Genomic DNA, 22041 nt, shown 5'->3' on the forward strand with positions numbered 1-22041 from the left:
ATTCCCTTAGATTAATTCTCATCATCTCTCTCTGTATCCCATACTTCCTGCAACTCAAAATTACATGTTCTACTGACTCCTCTTCTTGACATTCCTCACACAAACCTGTCTGGTGTTTCCCTATCATTTTCAATGTTTTGTTTAGTGCACAGTGCCCCAGCCTTAACCTAGTCCACACAGTTTCCTCTCTTCTGTATCCACTGCCTACCCTAGTACCTGTAACACTCTTTTGTATTTGATATAAATGCCTCCCTTCCCCCCTCTGTCCCATCTTCCTTGCCACATTTGGATGATTTTTTCCCAGATTATACGCTTAGCCTCTGCTTTGCTGATACTAATGTGCATTTCTATATCTTCTTTCTTTAACACCCACTTTGCCAACTCATCCATCCTCTCATTCCCCTTCACCCCTACATGAGCTAGAACCCATAGAAATTTAACCTGACCTCCCTGATTTGCAACTCTTGTGGCTGACTGAAGGACTTCATAAAGTACATCTTGCTGGCTGTTTGAGTGAAAGACCTTAAACTTGCTAGAACTGAGGATGAACCTGAGTAAATCAACACCTTGACTAGTCTAGCTTTCTCCACCCATCGCAACACAACCAACACTGTCAACATCTCCACTGTATACACTCCTAACTTATTAGATGTTCTTCTGCTGATTCTAATTTCTTTTGCTGGTATAGACACCCCAAACCCTGTCACTCCTGTTTCAGGTTCCTTAGCACCATCCGTATAAATCTGAGTATAACCACTATGCTTTTCCATCACATGATAATTAAATGCACGTACCAAATCAGTTTTATAGTTTCCTTTCCTTTTTACCTCTAACAAATGCCAGTCTATGTCAGGCCATACAATCTTCCATGGAGCTACAACTGGATAAACTACTGAAGGACTTATCCTTAGATCAAACACTCCACATTCTTTAGCAATATCATTCCCTACCCAACTAAAGTTATCCCTCTGAAACCTCCCATTCTCCCAGCACTCCTGCAACACTCCTTTTGCAGGGTGAGAATCATTGTGCCCCTGCAAATTAGCCCAGTAGTTTGCCATCAATTGCTTCCTTCTTAGTTCCAAAGGCATTACTCCCAATTCTACCTGCAGGGCTGATATTGGTGATGTTTTAAAAGCCCCACTGCACATTCTCAAAGCCTGAGCCTGAATCACATCCAGTTTCCTTATAAGAGACCTAACTGCTGATCCATATGCTACATTTCCATAGTCTAACACAGATCTTACTAAAGCCACATACATTCTCTTCAACGCTGAACAACTTGCTCCCCATTCCCTACCAGTCAAACATCTCATCTCATTTATTACTTTTTTACATTTCTCCTCAACTTTCCTGATATGGTCTGCCCACGTTAACCATGAATCAAATATAAATTCCAGAAATTTAAATGATCCAACCCTTTCTAATTCAATCCTATACATCCTTAACTTCTTCCCTACCTCAATTCTTTTCCTGGTGAAACATACAGTTTTGAGTTTTTTCTACTGAAAATCTATATCCCCAATCATAACCCCACTCCACCACTTCATCAATTGCTCCTTGTAGCTTCCTGATTATATGCTCCATGTTCCTACCTCTTTTTCTGCAAGGCCCCATCATCCACAAACAGTGGCCTACCTATATCCACTGGTACCTTTGTGAAGACATCATTGATCATAATGATGAAAAGTAACAGGCTAATCATACTACCTTGAGGTGTGCCGCTTCCCACTATGTACTGATTTGATCATTCGGACCCAATCCGAATTTGAATTTTCCTACCAAACAAAAAATCTTTTATCCAATTAAAAACTCTCCCACCAACCCCCATCTTGTGCAGTTTAATTAACAATCCTTCCTTCCACATCATGTCATAGGCTTTTTCTATGTCAAAAAACACTGCAACTACTGACTCTTTATTTGCCTGGGTCTTTCTTATTTCAGTCTCTAACCTTATCACTGAATCCATGGAATTCCTTCCCTTCCTAAAACCACTCTGATAACTTGCCAGCATTCCTCTCTTCTCAAGATCATACAATAACCTTTCTGTTATCATCCTTTCCATTATCTTGCATATATTTGATGTTAATGCAATTGGCCTGTAGCTAGTGGGTTTTGACGGATTCTCGCCAGGTTTCTTTATTGGAATTACTACTGCTTCTTTCCATGCACTTGGTAATCTTCCCTCCTCCCACACTCTGTTATAAAGATGGAGCAAATTCAAGAGCGATCCTTCTCCTAGATTTTTTAGCATAACATATCAGATCTTTCCCTGAGGAGATTGGTCTCGATCTCTTTATTGCTCTCACCATCTCGAACAACGTAAATGGTTTTCTCAGGGTCCTAATCAATTAGCCTAATCAATTAGGGAGGAATTACTATTCTGCAAATTAAGAGTTTTTAAAGTTACATTTCTTTCAAAAGTGTGTAATTTATAATAACACAGTTTGAGCAGTAAATTTCCCACCAGAATCTGAGCATTTAAATTTATGAAATCACCTCTCCTTATTGCCATGATTTGGATTACAAAAATGTTAAGGACATATGGTAGAAAATAACAATAATCCAAGGAACAATGTCAATAACTCAAGGTTGTTTTAATACTGATTAATGTGGTTGACACTTGCATGGCTGCATTTACAGGTGATCTTTTATTGCTTTGAGAAAATAGCTAACTTCTTCAGAAGTAATTGTCTAATTATTTAACTTCAGAAGTAAGCAGCCCCACACAGTTTACCAAGCCTACACAGATTTTCCATCTAAAGTTCTTGAATATACTTCTTACAATCTAGAGCACTGATATGAAAATGAAACCAGAATGAAATCTTATTAATTTTGATGTATTCTCTATGTGTTCTGTTTCCCACATATACTGGATAAATTTGTAATATTTGTTTATCTTATATGGAATAAATTAACAAATACAAAATATAATTTGCAATAAACTTAAAGGGATTTTGAATAAGAAATTCCCTGTTATGAGAAATTTTTGGCTGTAATTGCACAAATTGGGTTAAGTTTGACACAAATTTAACTGGACAGCAAACTTTTTTGGAAGTGCTGTTTCCTCAGATTTCTTTATTTATGGTAGACCACTTGAAGCTGGATGCAAGTATAATTTCAGATTACTTGTATAACATAAGAATTTGGAGAAACAAGAAATTAACTTTTATTGAATATAATGGGTTTAATTGCATTATGGCACAGATGCTTTGCAATAGTTCAACTAAGCTAAAAATGTTTAGTCAATAATTTTCATTTGTACTGAGTGTCTGAGGCGTCTCGCTTAAGTGTTCAACAATAATCAGCCAGCCTTGATGGATTCCAATTGTCCCGATACTGTTTCTGCATGACTGCAATGTCCTGGTGAAAGCTTCCACCATGCTTCTCACTGACAGTGGCAAGATTTGATGAAGAAATGTAAATGGGAATGCAGAAAATGAATCTTTAGTAGCACGTTACACTTCATGGTTTTGTATGCTTGAAGAATGTTGTCAACCAGCTGTATGTGGTTTGATGCTCTGTAGTTGCCAAGAAAATTTTCAACACCATCTGTTCAAGGATGATCAGCCAGCACTGATGCTTCCATGCAATTTTCTCTGGCCCCACTAGAAGTTCCTTGAATTACCTGTCATTGTTGACTTATCTGATTTGTGAACAAACAAAAATGCATTTCTTAGTTGTTACGTACCCCATAACTGGGGGTCTTACCAGCAAAGATAGAAGTATCCGTTGGAGTCTGGTACTATTTTCAAAACAGTGTTTATTAGTAAAATATACAAATCAATATCAACAATGCAAATATACAGATAATACACGTTAGCAATACTAAACCTAAAAGTGTGGGTATAATAATAATCAATAATAAACAAGCTCTATCGTTGTCTAGGGGATAATGAATTATCATGGGAAAGTATAAAGTTCAGTTCAGTTCATGTAGGCTGAGGTAGTTGTCGGTTCTTTTGTTGTAACCGTTGGAGGGAGAGAGAGGGCGAGCAAACAGTGACAGCTACAGTCAGTCAAACCTTCCTTTACATTCTTGATCTGTCGATGTGTTGTTGTGGCCATTCAGGTATGACCCCTCTGTCCTTCAAAGCTAGACCGTTCTTCTGTAGTGGACTCGTCACCCAGGCAAGGGTGGACACACACACAAACCCCCACCGGCCTCGCTATAAACACTGTGAGTTAAAATTGACCGATCCTTCATTTGGTCTCCGATGCCCCACACCTTCTCGTGGGTTCCAACACTTAAGCAGTGCTCACTAGTGTATCTCCTGGTGTGTCTGACGGGTGTCAGACCTCACTTTTATCCCTACTCATGGGGTCTCAGGTGTCAATCAGTTTGGAATGGCTTAGCCCATCAAACCAGCCCACTCCGGCTGTCCACTGAGGAATTTTAATGAACAGAATGGTACCAAGTAAACAATCCTTCTCAGAAGCCATAAGTCTTTCAGGAGTCATAATATGGTGGAACAACAAGTCTCTCTCTCCCGGTGTTATCTCTCCCTTATCTGAAGCAAATGTTCCAGTCCCAGTATGTTTTCCCTTTTGTCTCTCTTTCTCTCTCATTAGCAGCGTGGTAACAGTAACAGTTTGTGATTCTCCCGGGAGGAGGGGAACACATGGGCAACTCTGTACCCTTCTGCCCATCAGAGCTGTTCATCCTTCGTAACATAGTCTTGCCATCAGTTATTTTGGGAAACTGGCATCTCAAATATCAAAATCCTTCACAGAAGTGTTTGTGCCTGTTGGCAGCAGATTCCATCCTTGCAGACTTGAACCCAGTAATTCTGCTTTTTCCTTTGACAAACCCAAGTCTCTGACCAGGTCATTTAACTCAGACTGTTATCAGGTGAGGCTCACTTGACATGAAGGGTTCAAAATCTCTCAGTATCAGTGTTTTTTTCCGTTCCTGGCTTGTGTATCATGACATCTTCATCTGCCTCCTTTGGGATCCATGTTTCTGGTGGCTTCGGTACTGAAGATTAGAGAATTCAATGGATTTCTTGTTTTTACAAGAGAAACCAGACACACTGATCAGATAAAAGTAGCAGTCTCTCACATGATCCCTCTGCTCTTACCATTTCATTGGGACAGTGAATGGCAAAATACAAAATGCTGGAGGAACTCAGCAGGCCAGCCAGCATCTATGGAAAAGAGTACAGTCGACATTTCGGGCCGAGACTCTTCGGCAGGACTCTGCACATTAACATGATCACAAACCGATATACATGTAAACACAGTGCATAGAATCATGTGTGAATGATGCTTTTATAGCCTTTCTAAAACCTGTCCTGCCAAGCAGCATCCGCCCTGCTTAAGCATCCTCAGGCATGCCTGGACAAGATGGAAAACTTTTCAGTTTACATTGTGGGTAACATTTTAATTGACTTGAATTATGAATTGAAATAACAAATATAGGTGATTTCGAAATAATGCTGTGTCATAGGAAAATTTCATGGTGATTTTCACGATCAGCAGTCCAAAATCCACAAGATACACCCAAAAGATTTCAGGAAGCAAAATCTTTGTTGTCCTGTGATTTTAATGATCTACTAAAATTTTGATCACAAACAAGAGAAAATCTGCAAATGCTGGAGGAACTCAGCAGGCTGAGCAGCATCTATGGATAAAAGTACAGTAGATGTTTTGCGCCAAAACCCTGCCAACTGTACTTTTTTTCATAGATGCCGTCTATGGAAACGAAATCTCTCATGGAGCCAACCATTGATGGAGCACAGTACAGATGCCAACACTGTTCCTCCAAGTCAGACCTTTTGTTTCCAGATATGAAGACAAAACATTAAATATATCTTGGCCTTTGGTTGTTTTGGGCAGCTCTTTGCAACAGAAAAAAAGTTTTCTTTGAATTTCACCAGCATTTACTCTTACAAATGCTACAACATGACACTTACTAGTGAAATCTGTTGACTCAACAAGATAGATAGAGAAGTTGTTTTCAGTTTATCACACAAAACCTCTTCAGAACCATGTGGCATATCATCAATACGTCGTCTTATCGCACTGTTTGAGAGTGGCTGCCGTCTCGACTGAACAAAAACCATGCCAAAGCCTATTCTCGAGCTACTATATGCAGATGACTGTGCTCTGCTCACACACACAGAGGACACGCTACAAGCTGCAGTCACAGTTCACCAAGGCTGCAAGGGCTTTCGGGTTAACAGTCAGTCTGAAGAAAACAACCCACCTAAGTGTAACTTAGATCACCAGTCCGTGTAAAACCCTTTGATAAATAGCTTTCATTGTAAAGATGGATTTTTTTTGTGTCCGTTTTTGCACTAGTGTAGTGAAATGACTCAGAAGATTGTAATTCAAAAATTGCTACATTGGATCATCAGACATGTCTGTAAAACACAGTGGTTAATAAAATACAAAAATGGGCGTGTCCATTCAATGCTCTGAAAATATACTTCACGCTCCTCATCAGCCTACCATCCTCCCCTCCGAGCAATACAGCACTCACCAATTATCAACGACCTCCCCTATCTCACTTTAAAAACAGAGAATGAACTCAACCAAATAAACACAGTCCTACAGTGCACTGCCATACTGGGTTGCGAGACCTCTAATGAGATTGTTAACGGGCTGAGCAGTCACTGATCACCAATGCGAGCGTTAGTATCATGTGTCATGCTGAGTTCAAAAAACGATGCTTATTTTTTTAATCACAATCTCTCACGAAACCCCCAAGCGGCCTCTCACTGAACCCTAGTGTTTCACAGAACCCCAGTTGAGAAACACTGCTCTAACCACCCTCAATTTTTCACGTATGTCTAGCTTTCCCAAGTCCCTTCTTAATCACCTTCTTGCCTACTTTATAATTCACAAGAGCCCTATCTAATCCTTGCTTCTTAAATCTTGTGTGCTTCCTTCTGACCGTTGATAGGGGATGTTCCACATCTTTTTGCAAACATGATTCCTTCACCCTATCATCCTTCCCCCAGCTCAATGAAACAAATTTATTCAAACCCTCATGCAAAGGCTCCATAAACAAACTCCACTTTTTAATTGTAAATTTTGCTGAGAACATCTGTTCCCAATTTATGCTCCCAAGTTCCCACTGATAACCGCAAACACACTGACTCTATAGACAATCCCTCCATGATGCCTTCTTTATATGCGGATGTGATACTTACCTGATTACCAAAGCCACTCCCCCACCTGTTACCGCTCTCCCTGTCCATTTTGAAACATCTAAACCCCAGAATACCCAGCATTCATTTGTGTTCTTGTGACAGCCATGTCAGTAATGAGCACTTCATCATAGATCCATGTACTAACTTTTAAGTTCAGCAGTCTTGTTCCTGATACTTCTCAGCTTTAAATATACACACTTTAACCATCCCACAGACTGCATTTGTGCATTTTCCATTGCCTATCCTTCTTCAGTCTCTCTTCTTGCAGCACCGACCTTTACATTAACTTCAGACCTATCATTCTGGCTCCCATCCACCTGCCAAACTAGTTTAGACACTCCCCAAAAGCTCCAGCAAATCTGCTGACAAGGACATTGATCCCTCTTGTTCATGTGTAACCAGCCCTTTTGTATAGGTCATATCTTCCCCAAAAGAGATCCCAATAACCACAAATCTTAACCCCCGTCTCCTACATAAATTCTTCAGCAATACATTCATCTGATATGGCAGATGAATATATTATGTCATTCTATTCTTACCCTTATACGTGCATGGCACAATTAGCAACCAAGAGGTTACTGTTTTTAACTTCTGTTTTTAGGTTCCTTCCTAGCTTCCCCCCTTCACTCTTCAGTGCCTCATCCCTTTTCCTAATTACGTCATTGGTACCAATATGTACCACAACTTCTGTCTGCTCACCCTCGTCCTTTAGAATGCTCTGGACCTAATCTGAGACATCCCTGACCCTGGAGCTCTTGAAGACAATATACCATCTGGAGGTCTCTTTCATGTCAATGAAATCTCCTGTCTGCTCCCCTCACTATTGAATTTCCTATCACTACTACTATGCTCTTCTCCCCTCTAACCCTGAGCCCCAAAGCCAGACTCAGTGCCAGAGACACTGTGAGTCTATACACAGACACACAGGTCTCTCTGGACATCAACATATTTCAATCTTTAAATATTAAGAAAATACTCTGCCTTTCTATTTTTCTTCTGCCAAAGTCAATCATTTTCCATTTTCCTATGCTTCTATCATGCACACTCAGTTAGCCTGCCTACATCCCCAAATCCACTCTACATTCTTGTAAGACACACTTGTTATCATCAGTAAATATGAATATATTACACCTGATTTCTCCCATCCCAATCACTGATATATATTGTGAAGAGTTGGGATTCAGCACCAAATATTACAGCATCCTGCTTGTCACAGCTGTCCAATTCATACATGTCATGTTTTGTCTGTTAACCAATCTTTAATTTTACAAGCTTCTGATTTGTTTAATGAGTGCCATGGTAGCATAGCATAGCATCACAACGCTATTACAGCTCGGGGCATCGAAGTTCAGAGTTCTGTTCCACTGTCCTCTGTGAGAGAGCTTGTTTGTTCAACCTGTGTGAACATGGGTTTTCTCCAGGTGCTCCGGTTTCCTCCCACAGTCAAAAGACAAACCAGTTAATAGATTAATTAGTCTTTGTAAATTGTCTTGTGATTAGGTTAGGGTTAAATCAGTGGGTTGCTAGGCAATGCAGTTTGGTTGGCTGGAAGGACCTGTTCTGCACTGTGTCTTTAAATTTAAAAAAAAGTCCATTAATTCCCTCATCCATTCTACATATTACAAACTCAATAATGTAAAAGTGACATCCATGAAATGTAGGTTTGTCTTTCCCTACATACTTCTCACCAATTCTCCATAATCTATTATCCTGGAAATGTTAAAATGTCCTAAAGGATGAACTAGATGATTATTTCAATCATAAACGCAAGAGAATCTGCAAATGCTGGAAATCCAGAGTAACACACACAAAATGCTGGGGGAACTCTTAGGTCAGGCAGCATCTATGGAAAGGAATAACGAAGCAAAATTTCAAAACTGGTAAAGGGACTCAGCCCAAAACATTGACTCTCTACTCCTTCCATAGATGCTGTCAGACCTGCTAAGTTCCTCCAGCATTTTGTGTACGGTTTTTGCAATGCTAGTCTTGGGCCTACTGCTTTAAATTTATTAGGAAACAGGAGCTTCAACGTTACTAGACTAGTGTGGCTTTTTTTGGGGGTGGGGGGAAATGTGCTGCCTATGACCAAGCTCGGTGGATGAAAAGATCAGAGGTTGTCCTTTGGACTTAGGTCTGGGATATGGGACTGGCAATCAGGTAGCATTTGAAACTGAGGCCTCCTTTGGATGGATCTGCAGCTCAGTTTATTGTATATTAATAATGGGTATTTATAATCAACCTTTGAGTGAAGTGCATTTCATGGCTGAGGTGACTAAAGAAATAGCACTGAGTTTTTTGGGGGTCCCAGTGTGGCATTTTTCTGACAAGACCTTGTTGTCCTGGAATGATAATGAAACTCAGTCTCATGGCAACATTGTGCCATTCTACCCTTGATACAACCCGCCATCACCTTCTCCCTCCCAATGTATCATAGCACAGGGAATGCTCATTTGGTTAAGGTCAGAAAATATTTTGGTGGCGGTACATTGTCAGCTAAAATGTGTTTTGCTCAGCAGGGGTGATTTTTTAAAGTTCAAAAGTCCTGTTTTTGAACTTAACTTTAGGCACATAGACTTCCTATTCTGTGTGAGATATTTACCAACAAATCCAAAGCAAAATATATTGGTCTAGGTCTGAGTAGTTATTGAGATTGATGAGCTTTATTTGTCAAATGTACATGGAATCATACAGTGAAATGCAGCATCTGTGTCAATGACTTAGTATGTGCTGGGAGCAGTCCGCAAGTGTCGTCATGCTTCCAGTGCCAAAATCTACGCTTTACTAACCTTAACCCATACGTCTTTGGAATGTCAGAGAAAATGAGCACACTTGGAAAAGGAAGAAGGTATGAACTCTTTAGAGACAGTGGCAAGATTTGACCCCTAATCTGAACATTTGTGCTGTAAAGCATTATGCTGACTGCTATGTTACTGTGCCACCCAACTTGATCATGGATCCAACAGTTTTTCACCTTCTCCCATGAGTGGCCCTTTTTGTGCTGTTTATACACCGACCTGTGGGATGAACAATCTGAAGTATAAAGACTAGTAGCAAGTTGCATATGGTTTACTTGCAGCTAATTGAGAGAGAAGCAGAACACAGGGGGATTGGCTACATGCACAGTTCAGACAGACTTTGTTATATCTTGGAAACCTCAGGAGGTTCACCTTAATTTACTAGATGGTGGCTGATCATTGGAAAGCCAATTGGACCTAATAGGCAGACCTGCTGGATGCTTTGGAAATAAGTGCAGAGATCGTTATTTTCCATCACGATGGTTGAAAGGTTCTACCTGAGACAAATGGGTTCTCTTACACCTGCTTGTAAATGCAGCATTGTACGCAGCAAGCTAGACCATACAAAAAGGAAGAGAAAAACAAAGGATTTGATAGCAATAGAGGATGCAGAAAAGAGTCATTAATATGTTGTCTGGAATGGTGGTGTGTAGTTACAATGAGAGACTGAATAGTCTGAAATAAATGAGGCTGAGTGGTGACCTTATAGAGGTTTATAAAATTATGAGTGTCATAGATAGGATAGACAGAGCCTTTTTCTAATGGCAAAGAACTAGAGGGCACAGGTTTAAGGTGAGAAGTGAGAAATTAAGAGATCTGAGAGGAATTTAAAGGAAATCTGGCAGCAGCCTATCAGAGAAATTTGCTCAGTTCTACCCATCTCTCGCTTTTTCCCACCTTCTCTGCATCTTAGACTAACTTATTCCTCACTTTTTCAATTCCAGTGAATGGTCCTAGACCTGAAATGGGTGGTACAGTATTATAACAGTTAGCTTAATGCTTTACAGTGCCAACGATTGAGGTTCAATTCCTGCCACTGTCTTTAAGTTTATATGTTCTCCCCATAACCACATGGGTTTCCTCCCAGTGCTCCAGTTTCACCCTATTTTCTAAAGATGTATGAGTTTGGGTTGGTAAGTTGTGGGCATGCTACGTTGGCGCCAGATGCATGGCAACACTTGTGGGCTGTCCGCAACGCATATTTGGACTGTGTCGGTCATTGATGCAAGCGTCACATTTCACTGTATATTTCAATGTTTTGATGTACCTGTGACAGATAATGCTAATCTATGCTCTGCTTCTCTTTCTAGAGATGGTGCCTGACTTGTTGATTGAACTTAAGTGTTTGGCAATGATCTTACTTAACTTGCATTTGGTTTTTCAAGTTCAGAAGAAACTACATCATAAGCAACAACATCATCAAACAAAAATGAAAAACTACAAGTGAATTACTGCATCAGCTGAAAAATGTTCAGCACTTGATTATGGGAAGAGAGGAGGTAAAGTGACAGGGTTGTCATCTTCTGTGGCTGCACAATGGGGAATATCTGACAAGAGCTGGTATGGCACATCTTGCTTCCTGTCTCAGCCAGTGCACGTTGGCTGGAATCAACGATGTACTCTTGCTATTCAGTAACAGTATCATCATTATGAATGGTGGTTGCCTTTGAATTAATACTCAAACGGAAACTGGGAAATTAATCTCTTAATGTCACATGTCCTGAGGTATAGTGACAAACTTTGTTATATTTGCCATCCACACAGATCATTTAATCAGATCAGTAGATTGAGAAAGGCAAGTACCGGTAGATAATAGCATGAAATTCAGGCAAACCATAACTCCTGTGTTTCCTGTGCTCTTTCATATGATCCACCTCAGCTCTTTCCATATTTGTCCCATTTAAGCCCCAACATTCATATTCATCCCTTTTCCCATCCACTGCTAACCTCACATTTCACTCACCAGATCCCCTCCCTCAATTGGTTCTTTTTTCCCTTCTTTCCCCTGATAGATGTAATTATTAAAGATTAAAGATAAGATTAGCTTTATTTGTTGCATGTACATCAAAACATTGAAGCATACAGTGAAATGTGCCATTTATGTCAATGGTTGATATGGTGTGTTGGGGAAAGCCTGCAAGTATCGCCATGCTTCTGCCACCCCCATAGCACGCCCTCAGCTCACTAACCCTAACTTGTACATCTTCGGAATGTGGGAGGAAACTGCAGCACTTGGAGAAAACCCACACAGTTATGGATATAAACTCCCTAATATTTCTCATACCATCTCACTGGCAGCAGGAATTGAACCCTATCTTATTACACTAATCAGTATGCTACCATACTGCTCCGTTCTTTATCAGTGTGTTACTTTCTTTATCAGATTCCTTCACTGATAGCATTTGTGATTCTGATTCTCCCCTTCTCCTTCACCATCACCTCTGCCACCTCCTCCATCTGCTCCTTTTGTTTCTGTGTCTGCTTTCATTGATCTTCCACTTACCTCTGTTTCTAGACTCCAACTCTCCTGTCACCTGGTTCCTAGTTCATCCCTTCACTCTTCATTATACAGTACTATCATTCTTCTCCACTCTCAGCCCTGATAGTCTTGACCCAATTAGTTAAGTTTCTCCTCCACTTCCCCAACAGTTGTTGCTGGATCCCCTAAGTTCTCCAACATTTTGTTCTTTGCTCAATTAGCTGGTAGTTGTGGAAAATGGAGTCATCTTATTTCTATATCTGGCTGGTGTGCTTAGAGGTTAATACATGTGGTTTGATACAATAATATCTCACTGGCATTTTTGAGATTTCAACTGGTTGCTAACTTCTGCTATTTAATAAAGTTTCATTATCATTTTGTTTTCATCAAAATCAGAATCAGGTTTATTATCACTGCCATGTGACATGAAATTTGTTAACTTAGCAGCAGCAGTTCAATGCAAAACATAATCTAGCAGAGAAAGAAAATAATAATAATAATAAATAAAATAAAATAAAACATAATAATAAATAAACAAGTAAATCAATTACGTGTATTGACCAGATTTTTAAAAATGTGCAAAAAAAAACAGAAATACTGTTTATTAAAAAAAAATGAGGTAGTGTCCAAAGCTTCAGTGTCCATTTAGGAATCAGATAGCAGAGGGGAAGAAGCTGTTCCTGAATCGTTCAGTGTGTGCCTTCAGGCTTCTGTATCTCCTACCTGATGGTAACAGTGAGAAAAGAGCATGCCCTGGGTGCTGGATGTCCTTAATAATGGACGCTGCCTTTCTGAGACACGACTCCCTAAAGACATCCTGGGTACTTTGTAGGCTGGTACCCAAGATGGAGCCGATTAGATTTACAATGTTCTGCAGCTTCTTTTGGTCCTGTGCAGTAGCCCCTCCATTCCAGACAGTGATGCAGCCTGTCAGAATGCTCTTCATGGTACAACTATAGAAGTTTTGAGTGTATTTGTTGACATGCCAAATCTATTCAAACTCCTAATAAAGTATAGCTGCTGTTTTGCCTTCTTTACGACTACATCAGTATGTTGGGACCAGGTTAGATCCTCAGAGATCTTGACACCAAGGAACTTGAAGCTGATCACTCTCTCCACTTCTGATCTCTCTATGAGGATTGGTACGTGCTCCTTCATCTTACCCTCCTGAAGTCCACAATCAGCGCTTTCATCTTATTAACATTAGTGCCAGGTTGCTGCTATGGCATCATTCCACTAGTTGGCATATCTCACTCCTGTATGCCCTCTCGTCACCATCTGAAATTCTACCAACAATGCTTGTATCATCAGCAAATTCGTAGATGGCATTTTCATGAGAGCAAACAAAATTGTCTTTGGCACATGTTTTCTCAAAGGCTGGAGCTATAAATTCTAGGATCTTCCCGTGCAAGAAAGATAAACATATCTTATTAACTACAAGACATAATTTAAAATAAAGAGATCCATCTTGCTATTATTACTTAAAGGCATAGATTAGTCCAGAATTTTAATGGTGTTTATCTTCTCATATTAAAAAGGGAAACAAACTGAGAAGCATTTTAAAGCTTAAAATAGTTATGAGGGAAACCACATGATATCTTTAAATAGACAGGATTATATTTCTGTCTCTTATTGCTGTTTACCTGCTAATGCAATTAAAAATCTGATATTTTACTTCTTCCCACCCCATTCCCTATTTTGCTGCCTATAATTTCATCACTGTTCCTTCAAAAATAAATTAGTATCAAACTAATCCAATCCCTACAAAATATTCCATATCCACACTGCAACTCCTCCACTCTCATTATTCCTCCACCCTTATTACTCTGTTCAAAAATTTAAAGCCATAATCTCAACAAGCTTCTAAACAAAACGCTGGAAGCTGAAATGAGCTGCAAGTCCATGAGGCAGTTCTCATTAGGGGATCAGAGATGGAGAGGGTAAATAGCTTTAAATTCCTTGGTGTTAACATATCAGAAGACCTGCTCTGGGACATGTGTGTAAGTGCCATGACTGAAGGAATGAAGCACCTCTTCTTTCTTGGGAGTTTGTATAGATTTGGCATGACACCAAAACCTTTGGTAAACTTCTATAAATGCACAGTGGAGAGTATCCTAACAGGCTGCATCATGGCCTGGTATGAAAACACCAATGCCCAGAAAAAGACAACAGAAAGTGATGAATACAGCCCAGTTTATCACAAGCAAAGCACATATATACGGAGCGCTACCACAAGAAAGCAGCATCCATTATCAAAGACCCCCACCATCAAATCCCTGCTCTCTTCTCACTACTGACATTGGGCAGGAGGTACAGAAGCCTTAATTCCAATACCACCAAATTCAGGAACAGTTATTACCCTATAGGGTCTTGAACTGGGGTGGATAATTTCACTCACCTCAACTCTGAACTGATTCTTAGATCCAGTCCAATTTGCCTACCGGAGCAACAGGTCCATAGCTGATGCCATCTCATTGGCTCTTCAGTCAACCCTGGAACATCTGGGCAGTAAAGAAAATCCAGATGTATGCACCTTCGTTGACTGCAGCTCACAATTCAACACCATTATCCTCTCAAAACTGATTAATAAGCCCCAAGACCTTGGTTTCAATACTTCCTTGTGCAATTGGATCCTGGATATTCTCACTTGCAGTCCCCAGTCAGGTCAGATTGGTAACAACATCTCCTCCACAATCACCATCAGCACAGGTGCACCACAAAGCTGTGTGCTTAGTCCCCTGCTCTACTCACTTTACCTTTATGACTGTGTAGCTAAGTACAGCTCCAATGCCATATCCAACTTTGCTGTCATAGGCCAAATCAAAGGTGGTGATGAATAAGCATATAGGAGGGGGATGGAATCTGGTTGAGTGGTGTCATAACAACAATCTTTCACTCAATGTCAGTAAGACAAGGAACTGATTATAAACTTGAGGAGAGTGAAACCAGATTTCCATGAACCAGTCTCTTCAGAGGATCAGAGGCGGAGAGGGTTAGCAACTTTAAATTCCTGGGTATGACTATTTCAGAGGATTTGTCCTGGACCTAACACGTAAGTGCAATTGCGAGGAAAACACGGCAGCGCCTCTACTTCCTTCGGAGTCTGCTGAGATGTGGAATGACATCTAAAACTTTGACAAACTTCTGTAGGTATTTAATGCAGAGTATATTGACTGGCTGCATCACAGCCTTGTATGAAAACACCAATGCCCTTGAATGGAAAATCCTACAAAAAGTAGTGGATATGGCCCAGTCCATCCCAACTATTGAGCACATCTACATGAAACACTGCTGCAGGAAAGCAACATCCATCATCAGGGACCCCAACCATCTAGGCAAAGCTCTCTTTTCACTGCTGCCATCAAGAAGGTACAGGAGCTTCAGGACTCACACCACCAGGTTCAGGAACAATTACTACCCCTCAGCCATCAAAGGGGATCACTTTACTCGCCTATCATGGAAATATTTCCACAACCAATGGACTCACTTTCAAGGACTCTTCATCTCATGTTGTCAGTATTGCTTACTTATTTATATTATGGTTCTTCTTTTTGGATTTGCACTGTTTGTTGTTGTTTGCACTCTTATTGAATGCCCTAGTTGGGCAGTCTTTTATTCATTTTGTTATAACTGATATTCTATAGATTTGTTGAGAATTACCACAAGAAAATGAATCTCATATGTGTACTTTGAAAACAAAATTAAATTGAATTTCAATTTTCAATCATCTAACCTTTCCATTCACAAGCCCATCAAACCCTGCCCCCATGACAATATGCCACAAATGCATCCCTACAATCTCAATGATCCATGCAATGTAAAACACCAAATCTCAACTCACTGGATCCTAAACAGTGGACTTCTCAGTTACACAAATTGATGCAGGAATGGTTGAAAATACATTTCATTCTGGGAGAAGTACATGTTCAAGCACTCACCATTGAATAAGCAATATTAATGTGATCAAATTCCCAGTAATAAGGAAACTGTCCAATTCTGTGAATATTGTTGTGGGGTCTCAAAATCCCCTCCCAAAAAACAATCTCACCCCTTCACACCAATCTTACTCACTCTGCAATCTTGACATCACACAATGTCAATATCCATCTCCCCGACATCTTTGAATCCCTTATCTCACGTTACCTCTCTTACTTCTCCCCTTTCTCCCTCCCACTCACCCCACCATCGCCCTAAGATAATCTTCCTCATTTCCTTATGGCAACCTCCTCCTCCCACCATGTGAACCCCTCTCCACCTATCACTGATCCTCTTGATTCGTGTTACCCTCTCCCCTGATGTTCTTCCCTTCTGTATTTCTACCTCCTCCACTATGTTAACGTCTCCCCAGTGTTGACTTCTTCTCTCTGTCAAGCCCTAGCTTCGCGTCTTCCTCATTCCCCCACCTCAACCTTTCCTCCCCATTTCAGCCGTCCCTCATGCCAACTCCTCTTGGTATCAACCTCACTCCAAATTCATTCCTGTCTCCCAGCCAACCCTGGTCCCCTATGTCATTCTTTCCATGCTATTCCCACAGACCATGCAAGCCATACGATCCTCCTTCCTCCGGGCTAATCCTGTCAACCCTTTCCCCACGTTAACTCCCGAGCCACATTAACCCCCTACCCTCTTCTCCCCATGCCAACCCCCTCCCCCCACCCACACGGGGCTTCCGTTCTGGTTGGAGCGCGAGCCGCAGTATGACGCCACCGTATGACAAGCGCGCGAGGCGTCTCCAGATTAGCCTCGCGCCTGACCAATGGGAAGGCGGCAGCGGGTCCGCCCGGCAGTTCAGTGTGTCCACAGTTCATTCCCCAGGACTCTCGGAGGACAACGGGCGGGTGCGGGTCCGGGTCCGCCGCCCTCACTTACGGGATCCGTCCGGCAGGTCAGTGTGTCCGCAGTTCATTCCCCAGGACTCTCGGAGGACAACGGGCGGGCGGCGGAAGGGAGAGTGTGCACTGCCCGCCAAAGAAGCAGCGGCATTCTTGGCATTTTCCTTCATCCTGTGCCCGGAGTGGGCCGCGGCGCCGCCCCCGTTGCGAGCCCGGAGCTGTCGCACGCTTTACTGGTTGTGTGTCCGCAGCCGTCTCTCGCCGGAGTGTTGCACCGGCTGAGTTCCTCCAGTATTTTGTGTGGGTTGCTTTGGATTTCCAGCATCTGCTGAGTTTCTCGTGTTTATGACAGAAGGTGGGTTGGAGGGTTGGTGAATGTGAATGGGAGGAACTGGTGAAATTGGAGAGGTGAATTGGTTTCATGTTTTCAGGTTGTAGGCTTCCTAGGCAGAATATGAGCTGCTGTTCTTCCAGTTTATATTAGGCCTCACACTGACAATGAAAGACGTCGAAAACAGATAGGTCAGAGTATGAATGGAGAGGTACATTAATGTACTTACAGGTACAGTTGGTACCATTCTGAAATTTATTCTGAACTATTTAATGTCTGGGTTAATAAGGGCGTGTTTAACATGGGTACGTCCAAAAATTAACCAACATAATGAATTAAATGCCACTCAGTAAACAATCATTGCTTTCAGAATGATGAAATCCTCTCTGTTACAGAATGCAGTCTGCACTCAACAGGAAGGCAGAGAAGTTAACATGTTATGTCATCCTTTTTATTTTACACTTAGGCTGTCAGATATCTAAATACCATTGTGCAAAATAATTAAGAATAAGGATTATTAGACCAGTGATGCGATATTAACTCTTGTTATTGTCACTAGCTAATTAGTAGCTAAAGTACAAGGTATTTAAGATACTTGAGTGAAATAAAATAGATAAGAAAAAAAGACAACAAAAGTGGACAGATTTTAGATTTAGAAACTAGATTTTAAAATTGGTGGAACTGTAGTCATTTGGGAAGGAAGTCCAATTACAAAATAAAACAAATAGATTCTATTTGCTGTAGCAAATAATCTACAAAAGTTGAACAGCATCTGCGAGAGGAAAGGCATTATTAATGTTAGGCTCCAAATCCTGCATCAGGTCTCTGGTTTATATTTACTGCCTACAATTAGGATGGAGAATGGAGAGAAAGAAAAAGTATCTCTGGCACAGGATGCAACAAAGCTAGTTTTTGAACATCTGTGTTAGACAAACCAACATGATGTGCACCCACATATGATCTGGGCAGGACTGTAAGTCGTTGTTAGGGAAATTAATTTGCTAAGGAATTCCAATTAAAGTTGGTCACTAATGAATTGGAACACAGACTTCGAATTGTGTAGAGAATACCTTTATTCATGAATAAGGGAAGAATAACTCGCTAACAGTGCGATCGTCAAGACTTCCAAAGAACAATAGTCAAAGCCTTTTTTACATACACACACAGAAAGTCAATTACATCAAAGTTCAAAAATGTCAATCCTGTGCATCTTATAAATTCCAATGAAAATGTCAGTCTCTTTTCTGCCCATAATGCACAGATGGGTTATCAGAGCATCCTTGAAACTAAGATAGATTACTAAGCGTGCTGGAACCCAAGCTGAATGGTGAGTATTTATGCTGTAAAGAAGGTTCATTAAATCCTTAGATCCAGTTAGTCATTAAAGTACAAAAGTATAATTTGTTTTATATGTTAGTGCCAGATAGGTGAAGGAAAACCATACAAACTCTTTAATTGTCAGAAACTTGACAGCCCATAAGGTCCTCCCTACAAATTATGGCCTTTACTATCTCCATCTTGTTCACGCTGTTGCGTTGTGCACTAAGATCAGCACTAGGCATTTTGCTAGTTAAAGAAAGGTTCAGGATGTTAACAACTCAGATGTTTTAACCCTTTATTCAGAATTTCCTTCCACAATTAAGTCACGTAGTTCGTGGTGTACAGCAGTAGGCTAAAGGGCAGCACTGTGGCGACCCACTTACTAGCACACTCGAACCGGCTTACAATTAGCCAGCGTGCAGGCACAAAGGCTAGGTCTGCAACAAAGGGAGAAAACCTGAGGGGGTGTCAGTACGTGCCTCTCGAAGCATCCGCGCGGGGGAAAGCGGATGGAGGGAGGTTTGAAAGCAAGGCTGTGAAGTTCGAATAAACTTTATCTTTGACTGCAGTTTACCGACTCCGTGTCGTTATTTTAGTGCTGCGTGTAGCACACCGCTACAGCACCATGATTCTCTGCTGATCTAGGCAGTAAGCAATACAGACACGCAATTCTATAGTCTCACAAAGGTATTTACTTGACCCATTTGACCAAGGTCCTCCATAGTTATAAAACTGGTTTCAGCTGAATTTCCCCCCCTCTGATTCAAAGCTTCCACTATCTGGCACATTTTGAAGTAGTGAATTGTCTTGACTTATGGGCAAAAGAGAAAAAAGTGGATTGAGAAAAGTCCATTTGATTATAGTATTTTATATTTAGTTTGGGCTCCACTATTGCTTTGCTCTATTGTTTATAAATTGGAGCAATGAATCTCTGTAATTAGTGAAATGCCTTTAAATCCCTATCACTTCTGCTTGTTTCTATTTGTGCTGTTTTTCAGTGAAAACACATCGTGTCAAGGATACGTTCAGTGATAAAAGGGCCTTTGGACTCATTTAGAATTGTTCATCGGCTGAAAGTATAAATTAATGCAAACCCCTTTAATCAGTGAGACTGGCAATGGCACAGCATGAAAACCTGTCTGTGGTGCTCTATGAAAAGAATGATCTGAGACTGGTAACCAATTTATCTTTTTTTCTATTGTTTTGTAACTTTATAATTGCAGGAAGTGAAAAGGGTGCAAGTGATAATTTTGCAGTAGAAAGGATTAACAAGCAGCATTTATTTACACTTTTATCAGTGATAATTTGTGAACAATTGTAAATCCTAAAAGAATAGGGAAATACACTTGTAAATAATTAAACTAATTTATTTTACTTATCTGATTACTCAAATGTTAACAAACTTAATCAGATTTGAATCCTGTTACTTGGCAGAGTGTTTTTTTCAGCCCTTCTAGGTCCTGGGATCCCCAAGGGATATACTGCACTTGTCCTGATCCTTTAACGAACAACGGCATCATTCTTCCTCCTTCTTCCCACCTGCCCTGGCTCTCCTCCTCGCCTGACTCCCCATCTGTCTCAGGGTATGTCTTTACTGCCTCCCACACAAATTTCTCCGGGGTCCTCCTCTTCCCTCGGTCTCCCTCTGGAGTCCTTCCTTTCTGTCTTGATTCAATACTTGGTTGGCCCCTGGAGTATTTTTCACATCTCCTCTGGCAATCCTCTCTCAGTAACTTATCTAGCTCTCTCTCTAGTTCCGCACGTTGCTTCCCTACCACCTCCTTTTGCTCTTCTAGGCTTCTGCCTCCTACCTCTTCCCCACAAATTCTCACGTCCTCTCTCTCTCTCTCTCCACTTAACTCTTGCTCCTCCAATGAGTCACCTTCTCTTTCTTCCTGACCGTGTCTGTACACCTGTGGCAGGGACTCCTCATGATCCTTACTCGTGCTTGATTCCCTTCTCTCTTGTGTTTCTCCAAGACAATCATCTCCTATCTTTTTTCCACTTCCTCTTGAATGCCTCATATCTTCCTGCCCTGATGAGCCATTTTCTTTTCTAGTCTGTTTATTTCTATGGTATAACCGATACTCCTCATACTCCTTTTCCTCTCTCAAGTATTTCATCCGTTCAATTTCTTCTTTCATTTCTCTCTTTGCCTGTTCCACATTTATCCTTTCTGCCTGTATCTCCTTCCATATCGCCGCTTTTTCCTTCTCGTATTGTCTTTTTTTCCTCCTCATTATCCCAAACTTGTACTTCTCCCTGCACGTTTACTGTTCCCGTCAGCAGGGGGCACTGCTTAGGGGTTCCTTCCTTCCTCATTATAGGGAGGGGGCTTTTCTGTTTCTTTCGCATCTGGGTACGGAGCTGAAGCCAGCTTCTCACTGTACCTTCCTCTCTCTCTAACAGGCTGTTTCTCTAGCACCTTAGTGTCTTCCTCGCTTGTAATCAATATTCTACCTGTCCTCCTCAGCCTTTCTCCCTCCGTTCTGAAGAGTTTTAGCACTTCCATTTCTCGTTCTCTTTTTTGCCCTCTTAGATTTATCTTTTGGTTTGTAATTTTTAATTAGTGCCTCCATTTCTTCACACAAGCTTACATCAAACGTTCCTTCTCTTGGCCATTTTGTGACCAGGTTTTTGGTTCTCTTTTCCCATTTTCCTGAAGTTTTTGTGATCTCATATTTATTTACCGGGATTTTTTTGCTCAGAATCGCTACTGCCGTTCCTTTACCTGTCATGTTGTTCTCTCTTTTTAAGGTATTTCAGAGATTCACAGTTCGTTTACTGGATAATATTTACTGTAATTCTATGCCTAGTCTATCGTCTATCTACCAGCACTTTAAACTATATATTGGACTGTCCTTGTTTCCTATTCTGTTCTGCCCGTACAGACCTCTATTCAGAGCAGTATCCACAGAGCTTTCTCTTTGCACCTCGTCTGTTCAGACCCTTATCTCTTAAGGCGGTATCCTTTCCCTGCCCGTTCAGACCTTCATTTCATACGAAGCGGTATCCACAGGGATTTTCTCTATTTTCCCTTTCCCTGCCCATCCGCCACTATTGTTTCTACCCATTGACTTAATCGTGTTCTAATCTACATCTCTTGGCTACCTCTCTTTTTTCTTTT

At 41.0% G+C, this 22041-nt stretch overlaps 1 protein-coding gene and 1 long non-coding RNA gene across 4 annotated transcripts in view; one reads left to right on the forward strand and one right to left on the reverse strand.

Annotated features, from left to right (window-relative positions):
* Window positions 1-17030, reverse strand: part of LOC140714337 (uncharacterized) — a 122736-nt gene extending 105706 nt beyond the window's left edge. Inside the window, exons 1-2 of the long non-coding RNA XR_012095862.1 lie at window positions 16370-17030; window positions 14830-14932 (exon numbers count right to left, since the gene is read on the reverse strand). This is a non-coding gene — a long non-coding RNA (uncharacterized lncRNA). The remainder of the gene's footprint in view (window positions 1-14829; window positions 14933-16369) is intronic.
* A 148-nt stretch (window positions 17031-17178) lies between these two features.
* LOC140714328 (sorbitol dehydrogenase-like) overlaps window positions 17179-22041 on the forward strand; it is a 45322-nt gene continuing 40459 nt past the window's right edge. The window contains exons 1-2 of one of the 3 annotated variants that reach the window (XM_073025487.1): window positions 17194-17316; window positions 19913-20088. In XM_073025487.1, the coding sequence (XP_072881588.1) occupies window positions 20032-20088 (57 nt within the window). In that variant the 5' untranslated portion in view covers window positions 17194-17316; window positions 19913-20031. Of the gene's footprint in view, window positions 17317-18859; window positions 18922-19912; window positions 20089-22041 lie in introns of those variants that run through there. The other 2 variants (XM_073025489.1, XM_073025486.1) reach the window with 2 other exon arrangements.

This window comes from Hemitrygon akajei, chromosome 21 (assembly GCF_048418815.1).
Source record: "Hemitrygon akajei chromosome 21, sHemAka1.3, whole genome shotgun sequence".
Taxonomy (NCBI): domain Eukaryota; kingdom Metazoa; phylum Chordata; class Chondrichthyes; order Myliobatiformes; family Dasyatidae; genus Hemitrygon; species Hemitrygon akajei.